This window comes from Sphaeramia orbicularis, chromosome 5 (assembly GCF_902148855.1).
Source record: "Sphaeramia orbicularis chromosome 5, fSphaOr1.1, whole genome shotgun sequence".
Taxonomy (NCBI): Eukaryota; Metazoa; Chordata; class Actinopteri; order Kurtiformes; family Apogonidae; genus Sphaeramia; species Sphaeramia orbicularis.
The window spans coordinates 800,734-813,340 of NC_043961.1; the positions used below are offsets into that span (position 1 = coordinate 800,734).

Genomic DNA, 12,607 nt, shown 5'->3' on the forward strand with positions numbered 1-12,607 from the left:
ACGTGGATCTGTAAACCGACCGGCGTCCGCTGAGGATCCCTGTTACCGACAAACAACACATCAGACCGAATGAAAGATACAAAAACTAGAGATGCACTCAGACTGTGTTTAGCTCAATGAAGGAATCTGTCAACGGACGTAGAGGAGAAGCGGAACCTTTCAGAACCGTTTAAAGCCCGGTTTGTGACGAGACGAGCTGGAAACAAACAAAACTCTGATTCCTGTTCAGCTCAGACAAACGCAACCAGAGGAGACAGAGCATCGTTTCAACAGTAAAAAAAAAAAACTCTCTTCTTCTATTTCAGGGCTGTCAAACTCAGTTAGTTCAGTTCCACATTCAGCCTAATCTGACCTAAAGTGGGCCGGACCAGTAAATAATATAAATAATAGGATAAGACTTATGAATAATGTCGACTCCAAAGTTTTCTCTATGATTTTGAGTGAAAAAGTGAGATTCTGTAATGAAAATGTTTACATCTACGAACTGTACTTGAACATAACATGAACTAATATGAACAACCTGAAAATTCTGAAGAAAATAAGTACAGTTTTTACAATATGGCACCATAGTTTATCATTCATACAGGTGCATTACAACTTACAGATCACAGTGGATCTACAAACGCACAAAACATTTAATAACAGGCAGAATATTGTTAAAACTCCACATACTTCTACTTCTACATTTAAGGTTGTCTGTGTTTGTTCAGGTTATTTACTTATTTGGTAAAAGCCTGGTCTGTAAATGGTAACATTTTGTATAATTTAACTATTTGTTTGTTTTTTTTACAGTAAAACAAAGAGAAAAATTGGCAGTTTTCATTATCTATAGGTTATTATGATAGTATTTTACTGATCTGATCATTTTTAGATTGAACTGACCGAAAATCATTTGAACATCCTTGATTGTTCATATCTTCAGTGTAATTTTTGTATTTCACAAATTCCTCCCAGGGGCCGAACTGGACCCTTCATCGGGCCGGTTTTGGCCCCCGGACCACATGTTTGACCCCTGTGCTCTATTTTAAACCGCTGGCTTTAAGACATTTGTTGTTGGATGTAGGACGGCGAGACTGGAGTACGGACCACATCTACACGACTGGTTCTGATGAAACAACAGAAAAACCAGGAGCTTTCTTAAATTATTCCAGTTCTGTTTGGTGGAGTTGGTGTCAGTTCTAATCAAACTATGAAAGAACAGCTGATGACAACGCCAGACTTGATGAAAACAGATGAACTCCAGCCGTAAAATGCTGAGAAAAACGTGCAATTTCTTAACGTAGTGACATCAGGATGTGGAGATTTACAAACCGAGTCTCAGCCGACAGCAGCAGGTCACGTCAACTCGCTGTGAGGCTCGGAAACGGTTTCACCTCGAGAATCTTCGGTCTGACCTGGACTTACAGTGAAGCCTGTAGGAGAGTTTATCGTACAGTAAACCAGGACTTACATTCCTGTAACGTTCTTAATATGTTATATCTTCTGGTTTTCAGAGCATTTATACACTGTAAAAATCTAAATCTTACCGAATGTATTTTTCTCATTTTTAGTCCAAATATCTCATCACACTTAAAATAAGGCAGAATCACCTGAAGAGTAACTTTTCAGTCAGATGTAAGTTATACTTATTTTTAGATAATAGATCTTGAACATGTTATTTCAAGAAATCTTTCCAAGATAATTTTTAATTGTTGCATTGGCATATTTTTTTTTGTTTAATTCAAGATTTTGTTTCGCTTAATTCAAGCAAAATAATCTGCCAACGGAACAAATGAAAATTATCTTGGTAAGATTTATCAAACTCAGATTTTCAACATCTATTGTCTAAAAATCAGTTCTTCTATCTGACTGAAAAGTTCCTCTTTAGGTGATTCTGTCTTATTTTAAGTGTGATGAGATATTTGGACTAGAAATGACAAAAATACACTTCGTAACATTTGGATTTTTGCAGTGTACAGGTCATATCTAAAAAAAAAAAAAAAAAAAAGAAAAAAAAAAGACAAAATCAGCCCTGCTATATTTTTCCTTGTTCAGTGTAAACTGTAATCATCTAATCTGAGAGTGTTGCATTATGGGTCATTTGTTGTGATTCTTTAGAGTCTGTCAACAGTAAAATTTTTCTGTTTCTTTTCTGCTAAACCATGTAGTTTCCAGTCTGGTGTTGGTCTTGAGCTAAACATAGCCGAGTGTCTGACGTGTCTTTGATCACAGATCAGGGATCAGTCAGTGGACGACGCAGCAGCCTCCGCACCACAGAGCAACGCCGCCGCCGCCGCCGCTTCAAACGCAGCGACGGACACCTGGGACAAACAGATGTCCGATCAAAGCACGTCTGACGTTACGTTTAGTCCTAAAAAAATCCAGTCTGCGATGAACCCCTAAGAGCAGAAATCCAGATCAGTTGGAGTCACGGCAAACGGGAGGAGGAGGCGGAGGCCGAGCGGCTCCGGGTTTAACATGGAATGTCCTGGAGGAGAAACTCACAAACAGCCCGACCCGGACCCGCACGGAGGCCCAGTCCGAGTGCCAGGCCCGGGCGTCTTATGTGATGTCCTTCTGCCTGGGCGGCCGGTGGATGTTCCGGACCACGCACTTCACCATCCACTCGATGCCTTCGTTCACGCCGTCGCTGGAACAAACAGGAGGACGAGGTCGTTTAGAAACAGGTTCAACGTCCGAATAAGGAAGAACAAACAGGACGAAGGAAGAGCAGTCACAGAAACAATGACATGTTTGAGAGATGTGACGCAAAGCATTATGGAATGGAAAAAACTTAACAAAATACAGCTGCTTTAAACATATGACAATGATGTAAAGAGACTAAAAACAGAAAATATTTTTAACCCTTTTAAGACGACTGTGTCCCTGGCGACACATTTTGCATTTTACAGCCTTCAAATTACCGTAACTCCTGAACCATTTATGCCACTGACAGAATTCAAACGGCATCCGGAAGCTGAGATTGGGTTATTTCTGTCGCTATATAAGTGGTCAGAGCAGAGAGCAACAGAGTGCAGTCGGTGAGAGAGAGATGGAAGATTTTAATTACTTTTAGCAGCGTTTTATCAAGATTTTAGCTGTGTTTTTGCAGTGAATTCGTATAAATGATTGAATATAATAGTGATAGCGCTGTTTTGGAGTGTTCTACCAATGTGTTTTGCCATGTTTTCGTAGAGTTTCGCTGTTTTTTTGTCTTCTTTTTTCCCCACGGTTTTAGTCTGTAGTTTTGAAATGAGGGGCTCTGTCTATGACTTGACAGAAAGTGAACGACTATCACACAGACTAAAAACCACTGGAAAAAAATAAAATAAATAATAACAATAAGACACTGTAACATGCTGTAACATGGACACAGAAAGACCTAGACAAACTGAAGTGTTTGAGCACATGCACAATATTTGAAGTTTATTTCTGTGATCTCAAAGTTTTGTTATGCACATTTAAAGTTGTTTTTCATAACAAATATGATAAAAATTCGAGTTATTTTTTGCTATAATACACTGTTTTAAGCATTTATTACATATAATCATGATAATTAATGACTAGATATTGAAAGTTAAATTCTTCTAATGTCTAAGTATTTGTCTCAATATATAATATATATATATATATATATATATATATATATAAAGAACTTGAGGCCTGTTTCCATCTGATGCAGAGACAAAAACCCTCAATAATGAAGACCAATGAAGCAACAGAAAAGGAGAAACACACAGATAATTAAAAACTCAGTGACAGAGAATATTCACAGATTTATGGACGGCAACTAACATAAAAAAAAAAAGTGAACCTTCTCCAGACCAAAAAAGGGACGATTGGACAAAAAAAAACAAAACAGGATATGATCGTCATGCAAATAGTGGAATATTCATCTTTGTTACTCTTGAAAACAGAAAATATTTCAGAATAATAGCAGCAGGAAATGTCCTGCAAATAACCATATTCATTGTTGGAGTTTGTTTGTATTTGTTGTGTGTCGTTGAATGTATTCTCACCCTGTGAGTGCCGTACAAGGCTGAACTAAACAGTCTCTCTTCCCGATCTTTGGGGCGCAGTCGCTGAAGGCTGTTTTAATGTCCGGCACCGACAAGCAGTTCTGAAAACGGAACATTAAAAACACTTCAATGGAAACTTTTAATGAGCAAAAATCGATGTATTTATGAACCTAAACAACCAAGTGGAAAACAAGGAAATGCTGTGTTTGGAAGGAATGAAAGGTGACGTGTTAACCCAGATTCTGGTTCTGTACCGGTACGTCCTGTTTGTTGGCCAGAACCAGCAGAGGAACACCCTCCAACGTCTCACTGCTGATCATTTTCTCTGTAAAAGAAAAAAAGAATACATTCAACACAAGCCTTTTCAATAACAAGCAACGGGTGTGTTCTTTTTTTACAACCGATGGAAAAAAGAGTAAATAAGGAGTTTAAAATGTGCCGCTCAAACAATCTATAGAATCAACAAAACAAACAAAATCATACACAACTCAATAAAGTCGACATAATAAACAAAAAATAAACAAAAAAAATCTGCAAAATAATCAACAAAACAAAAAATAAATAAACTACTCAATAAAATCAACAAAGCAAACAAAAAATAAAATAAAATTAACAAAATAATCGACAAAAAAAAAAACACTGCTCAATAAAATCGACAAAACAAAACAAAAAAAATCAACAGCACAAAAAATAAAATAATAAAATAAACAAAATAATCCACAAAAGAACAAAAAATAAAATAAAATCAACAAAACAATCAACAAAACAAACAAAAAATGTTGAGAATAATCAGTAAAATAACTAGCTGACTTGTCTGTTGTTTAGTTTGTGTCGATAAATCCTGTGTCCAGACGTTGATCAGCAGTGAATTCATGGTCCAAACAGAAGTGTGTGTGTGTGTGTGTGTGTGTGTGTGTGTGTGACTGGTCTTATGACTGGTCTGAGCTGTAGTGAAACACTGTTCTACATGTGGAAACAGAAGGAGGCCTCCTCTGAACTGAACTGGAACAGACTGCAGTCCTCTACGCTGGTTTTAGACAGTGAAGCTCTGACACAGAACACAAACAGCTACATGATGTTTACAGACAAAAGCACCAGCTGGTCCAGACAGATGAAGGTACAGAGGTGGTCTTCCTCACCAAACGCCTCCTTCGACTCCGACAGTCGCTCTTCATCAGTTGAATCGATCACATAGATGACTCCATGGGACTCAGCGTAATACTGCAGCCACACAAAACACACAGGACACAGAGCTTCACACACATGAAGGACCACACAGGACCAGACCACACTGGACCGGACCAGACCAGACCAGAATGGACCGGACCGGACCAGGCTGAACCAGACAGGGCTGGTCCAGACTGGAACGGACCGGACCAGATCAGAACAGACTGGACCAGACCAGACTGGACAAAGCTAGAATAGACCAGACCAGGCTGGACCGGACTAGACCGGACCAGCTCTGAATGTGGTCTGAGAGGCGGGGTCTCAGTGGGTCCTAGTACCAGAGCTGTTACATAACCCTATGTGAGTGCAGGTGTAAAAGAGGCCAGAGGAAAATACAATATCTTTACTCTGAATTTAGTTCCAGTGTCAGCCTGCATTAGGGTCGAACTAAAACTTCCGAACAGCACTGATGCTATTTTTAAGTCTCGTCTGCAGGGATTCTGGAACAGTTTTACACAAAATCACCAGGAGAACTTCTATTAAATGTAAGAGTGAATATTTTTTGGTTCCATAATGACCCCCTTATTATTCATCACAGATAACTGCACTAAACAGTACAAAGGAACTAAAGTCTGGCATTTGTAACATTTAGAAATCATCTTCTTCAGATTAAATGTGTTCAGTCTTACATAATTTAATAAGATTAACTGAAAACAAATGACCAAAGTGATGTTTGTCTGATGTTTTAAATGTATATGATAAAGAGTTATTCCACATACAGCATATATACTGATTTATGTCCATTTATCAATAGCTGTATAAATGTTCCAGTACATAGAACCTGTAAAGTGAATGCATTTGTAAAGTACAGATAGTGTTTTACTCTGACACAAACATTCCTTTGGACTAAAACATATTCTCTCATTAATTCTGACTATTTCACATTTAGACCACAGACTGCATCTGTGAAACTACATCCAACCAGCATCTGGACTGAGTTTATATTAATAGAGCAAATCTTGTTAAACAATAAACATTAACAAACAAAAAATAACAAAACTAATCAATAATATCAATATAACAAAATACTTTTTTTTAAAAAATCTGTAAAAATCAGCAAAAATAATAAACAAAACAAACAAATAATAAAATAATCAATGAAAAACTAAATAATCAACAAAAAACAGCAAAATAATCAAAATCAATAAAATAATCAACAAACAAAACAAAAAATAATAGAATAACTGATAAAATCAAGAAAACAAAAATAATGCATCTACAACCGACCAGCACTTAGACTTCATTTCTATTTATTAGTGACTCAAACTTTGTAAAGTTTCATTACTTTTATTCTGGATGTTTTTTACTTGTAGACCAGTGTAATCAGTCCTGGTGTCCCACAGGGCTGCGTTTTGTCACCATTGCTTTTCTCTGTATTTAAATAATTACAAATTCACTTTCATTCTGGAGGTTTTTTACTCATAGATAAGTGGAATTTACTGTTTCAGAGCAAACATGGACTTCATCATGACCTACTTTCTGTTCATTCATATCCTTCATGTAGTGTCACTGTCTCGTACAGATAAGAACCTAAGAACCCAGATAAGAACATCAAGCAACAGTGAACATTAGTGTCAAAAATTTAAGTTTCACCTATCGTTTCTCAAGTAGACTATATTTTTTGTTTGTTTTAGCTTAAGAACTCTATTTTATGGAACTGTTTACAAAATTTCAGTATGACTTGTAGAATAAAAAGATATAAAGATATAATCAATATAAAATGTGACCTAAACAGGACTAAAATATATAAATGTTCTATTAACTTTAATAATTTTTTTTTTTCTTGCTTGTATAAGTGATATTTTCAGTCTGTAAATGTCTAGGAACTAATTATTCAGTGGTACAAAAACATAGAAAGGTTATGTCCAAACCAGTTATTAGTCAAATCTGCTTTGCTTTTATCTGTATATATCACTGCAGTTGTATATGTATGTTAAATAAAAGTTTACTAGCATATTTGTAGTGTTTTATTTCCCACAGAGTCTTTTATTTTGATGCTGAACAAAGTGACAAACCTCTGTCCCCATGTCACAACAGATTTGTGTTCCTAAAAACTTATCATTTAAACATTTTCATCCAATAGTGATCACAGTTGTAGTGTAACACCATAGCTAAAGCCCTATGTTTCATTTAGTATCAATTTCTTATGAGAACAGCATGTTTTGTACATTTGCATAAAGTGAAAAAAAAAAGATGTTCATTTCGAGTCCTCGTGTCCCACAGCAGTAATTTAAGTATTTTTACTCCAAAATTTTATTTCTGTAAATTGTAACATGTGTCACGTGAAATTACTTCCTGAGACCTATTCATACATGTATTTAACATGGAAATAAGTTATTTAGTTTTCAGCACAGAGACTACTGAATAGAGCTGCAACCAATTAATCGACTCAACGTGATCCAAAAAAATCCTTCAACCACAGTTCTCCTGAATCTTCAGCTTTGTTTCCTTCATTTCTCTGCTGTTAAACATTGGTTCTACTGTTGTGTTTCACACGGACGCTTATTGTGACGCACAAAGAAGCTTCAGTTCAGGAAAACTGCAATAGAATATCTCCCTTCAATCAATTCGAGTCGATTAATCGAATCGGGACTTTTTGCACTGACTTCAAACACCTAGTTGATTAATCGGTTGCAACTCTACTATTGAACATGAAATAAATTATAAAAAATGCTTGTCTTCACTTCAGAGAATGAAGAGCATCGAAGGAAAGGTCATGTCAAGCACCAGTGTGCACCAACAATTCTGAAGCAGATGTGTGTATGAGTGGTCAGAGTTAAACTCTGGAATTGTCTTTATAATGAGCTGAAGGACTGTAAAGCATATTCCAACTGAAAAAAGTGGATAAAGAAAGAACAATGAGATTATATGAACAGTTATAAGTTTTTACATTTTGCTTTGTATTTGATTTGCATCTTGTGACAAATGTATTGACTTATTTTGGTCTGGTATCGTAATGGTTTTGCATCATTTTGTCAGGTATATATTTACCTATGTTTTGTACTTCCTGTACATGTAGTTCTGCACTTGGTTTTGTATTCATTTTGTTTTAACTTTGGATGTATTTAGTTTGGTTTGTCTGACTTTATACAGTATGATTTTGTAGCTAGTTGTGTATGGCTAACCGTTAAGGTTATTATTATTTAAAAGGGAGCTGGAAATATCCGGTTTTCTTCCTCCTGCTCCTTTTCAAGCATGGGTGTGTACATGTTTGTTCACCTGATGATTACTGAATGTCTGCTGTTGAAATGCACAACCATGAACGAAATAAATGAAATGTGTCCCTGTGTCACTGCTTAATCTGGCCCTTTTATATTATCCTGAAACCATTAGGATCATTCAGTTCAGCTGGAACGTGGAAGTATGAGTGAGTCTGATCCTGTTACAGTTGTGGTTTCACTCACTTTGTCCCACAGAGACTGGAGCTCATCCTGACCTCCCAGATCCCAGAACATCAGACGAGCCTTTCCCACGTCGATCGTCCCGACTGGGAAGGAAACAAAGACTAAATGTTAAAGAACATCAGGAGGGAAAACTGATGGACCATCTTCTACTGGATTACTGTAACTACGTCTGTTATCAAATGTAAATGGGCACAAGGACAGTAAACTAACCCTCATATCTACTTACTGTTCAAACCCACTGTGGTTGTGATCTTTGATAAGTTCATCCCCTTGTAGTTCTTACTGAACTTAGTTTTGGTTTGTTCCAGAAAGGTCTGCAAAAAGACAGAACAGGGACATTAGAGGACACATTAAACTGTATTTTTATCAAAAGAAAACCACCATCACAGAAGCATTTATCATCCAAAAAATAAAGATCTGGCGTTAACTCGCGTAACACAAGATACAGATGAGAAAGTAGAAGCTGGATTATTGCCTGGTTGAATAAGAACTAAGTCTTTATGTGTTTTATTTAGTTTGATTTAAGGCTGTGGGGTCTAGATTAAGAAATCAAAAATAATAACAGGGTTCCTACAGGTTTCTACAAGTTAAATTTAAGACTTTTTAAGACCTTTTTAAGACTAACTGGAACAGAATTTAACACCCATTTCATGGACATACAGGCAAAAATTTACTCGTGGAGTTTAGAAAAATGCATTTATTTACCCCCACACCGTGATTCCCATCATTCCAAGTCATTTTTCTCACCGGGGGCTGCAAATTTAGTGATTATTGTTCCTAATTTCAATATTAATTGTCAGGTTGGAACTGAGTTGACTAACGTTACATTCTTTCTAGTCTGGACATTTCCCAGACACATTTAATCACAGCAAACGAATTTATGGCAACAAAAGTTAAGACCTACCATATCAAATTGAATACCTTTAAAAAGACCTTTTTAAGGAATGAAATGCAGATTTGTAAATTCAAGACTTTTATGACTTTTTAAGACCCTGTGGCAACCCTGAATAAATACTCAAACACAATCAGGGACTACAGCTGTTTTTTTGTTTTTCACACTGTTTTTGTTTTGTTTCATATTTTATGACGTTTTGATCCACTTGTGTTTTTATTTTACATCACTTACACCTTGTTATATCTTTTACAAATACTCTAAAACCTCAAATAACTGCCTGATTTCTTCAACTTTCACACAGGAACAAAAATTTGCATCACCCAGCACGTGATGACACTTCAATACAATCGTATACAATCATAACATAATAATTCAAGTCTGTAAAATGTTTGGAGACCCTAACATTCCAATCATGTGTAAATCCTGACTCTACTGAGCAGAACTGGAAATTGCACAATAACATGTACATCCCTGGTTTTCAAGTATCAGTATTTTACCTGAGATTCAATTTTTCTGACAATTTTTTATTTTAACTCCCTAAATTTTACTACATATATCTGTATTTTTGCCACCTTAAATTTTCTAATCAGACTAATTACTTCAGTTTTAATGCATTTAAAGGAAATCATCCATTATTTTTTTTATTTTGGGAATTATACACACGGGGGAAAAAATGTAAAAGAAGTAACAAGACAAAAACTATGTAAAAGAACAAATCAAATAAATAACACAACATTCCACTAAAGTGTAAATCATGACATTAATTTGAAGAACTGGAAACAGCACAACAAAATTAATATTAGGCTTAATATTAATAATAATTGGCCATTGTCTCCACAATAAGTATGATTAAGTTCGTGACAATTTGATACCTAACTTCTAGACTAACTAAATGTTCAAAAGATTAAAAAAAACAAAACATAAAATTGGTCTAAAATAAGTATAAAAAATCTCAGTATTCTGACATATGACCATGATGACATTCCTCATATACAGGGTTTCTGTAGGTTCCTGAGATTTATCAGCTATGGCTGTCACTGTGGTTATGAAAAATGTGTCTATATTTACCATTTCATAATTGTGAGTCCAACAATTATTTAAACTCAAGCAGGTATAAAGTTTTGATGTTAGATTTAGATCCAAAGTATGATCCTTGATGAACCAGATGTAATGTCTTTGAGTTATCTGTCACATCTGTGTTCCATTAAAGCGAATACTGACAATATCATACAATAGCAAAGGTATCTGATTTGTTATTTATGAGATCTGTGACAACTCCCTGCATTGTTTGTCCCTTTTCAATAGGTTTAAGTGCTTCTATGTTAAAATTGTAAATGCTAATTAACAGGAATCCAAGTGTTTTAGGTACAAACCCGTCACACCACCTGACTCAGATGTGTTAACAGGTTACACCACCTTCCACGTTTCTATTTAAAACCTACAATTACGACCTGTTTGGAGAGCTCCAGTAAAATAACTTCAAGTGTAGGAGGTGTACTGTTGAGTTTTATTTATTAATTCTGTGGCCTGCTTTTCTTCAGCCAAACAGACCGAAACACTCAGGTTAAACTAAATTAATTAACAGTCTTCTTATATTTGTTACACGACATTCTTACCGTTTTCCCTGCGTTGTCCAAACCCAGGATTAAAACGCAGTACTCGTCCTTTTGGAACATGTACTTGTACAACCCAGATAATAAAGTATACATCTTGGAAAAAATGTAAACAAGTCCAGCAGCTGCTAACTCTACTGTTAGCAAACGTTAGCTCGGCTACTTAGCGGATGTCCTAAATGAGGCCAAACACACGGAGACACGACACTGTCCTCTCATTTTAGACAAAGTAAAGAGACATTTCTATAAACACGAACGAACTACACATGTAGAAACACGAAAAAGGCTGTAAAAAGCCGTTGTTTGCGGCTGTACCGCTTCTCTGAATCTCTAAAAACAGCAGAGACGCTACGTGTAACCTCACCAGGAAGCAATAGACCAGAAGGATTATGGGAAATGTGGTCCTCAGAGCTTAGTTCCGCGTTGGTATTGACAAGCTGTACGTTCGATGAAAACTACATTATCCAAGTGTACGTTTACGTCACTTCACTGAGCGATTTACGACGCTGAATACATAATACAAAAACACCGTAAAACAAGATTAATTTTGTGTTTTTATGTGTAAAATGACAGAAAAAGCGCTTATTTTAAAGGTTTTATGACATTAATTAACCTTGAGCTTTGTGTCGTTGAGATTTTCCAATTCAGTCAGCCAGTTGGAAGATGATATTAATGTTAGAGGAGAGAAATAAATAAATAAGTACAAATACTGAGTTACTTATCAACCAAGTAAACTAACTACATTTTTAAAAGACTCTAAACTCTTCCTCAGACTTTGACAAATGTTAGAACAGTGTCCTAAATCCTCCAACCCCAAATAAAAATGAGTTAATACTTAAAAGCAGAAGTAATCTAATCAATTAATCAATTATTTGTGCATTTTCTGGTTGTCAAGTATCTATATTACTTGAGTATTGATTTTTCTGACAGTTTTTTTTATTTAATTTTACCTCCTTTCATGTTACCACATATATCTACATTTTCTTCTTCTAACATTTTCAAAACAGACAAATTACTTGTCCATTTTTTTTTTTTTTTTTTTTTTAATTTTGACATCAAAGACAGAAGAAGAAAAAATGTAGTAACAGAAGTAGCAAAATGAAAACAGAAGACCAGAACAAATATACACCTGTCATCTTTTCCATAACCACATCAGTGCAGTCCACCAGGAGGCAGGAAAGTGTAAGGAAATGCAGATATAACGCACCATTCTCCTGTTTCTGTATCTGGATGAAGTGTTGTTTGTTCTTCAGACCAATGCTACTATTGCATTACTGAATTCAGACAAAGGGACAGAACCGGGCTTTGGGTCAGTGTCCAGACAGACAGACAGACAGACAGACAGACAGACACTGGACAGGATGGAGTCCAGAGCCAGAGATACATGTACCTGGAGGAAGAACCAAGAGGAGAGAGGACAGAGAGACGAGAACAAACTACAAGGAAGTTAGCGACGTATAATGACGACGA

General features: G+C 35.9%; 1 protein-coding gene across 1 annotated transcript; it reads right to left on the bottom strand.

The window, feature by feature from the left end:
- Window positions 1-1,959: 1,959 nt before the first annotated feature.
- LOC115419879 (ADP-ribosylation factor-related protein 1) lies at window positions 1,960-11,507 on the bottom strand. Its single transcript, XM_030134944.1, has 7 exons — window positions 11,141-11,507; window positions 8,856-8,943; window positions 8,630-8,712; window positions 5,138-5,219; window positions 4,253-4,323; window positions 3,999-4,099; window positions 1,960-2,629 (listed from the first exon to the last, which is right to left on the bottom strand). Exons 1-7 carry the CDS (start codon window positions 11,231-11,233, stop codon window positions 2,542-2,544), a joined length of 606 nt encoding a protein of 201 aa, XP_029990804.1. The 5' UTR covers window positions 11,234-11,507; the 3' UTR covers window positions 1,960-2,541.
- Window positions 11,508-12,607: the final 1,100 nt, after the last annotated feature.

Bases quoted from the DNA above. Each gene is read 5' to 3' on its own strand.
- LOC115419879 (XM_030134944.1), bottom strand. From the start codon at position 11,233: ATGTATACTTTATTATCTGGGTTGTACAAGTACATGTTCCAAAAGGAC. The intron at 5,220-8,629 runs GTGAGTGAAACC...GTGTGGCTGCAG, and splicing joins TCCAGTCTCTGTGGGACAAA to TATTACGCTGAGTCCCATGG. The intron at 4,100-4,252 runs GTACAGAACCAG...TTCCGTTTTCAG, and splicing joins CCAACAAACAGGACGTACCG to AACTGCTTGTCGGTGCCGGA.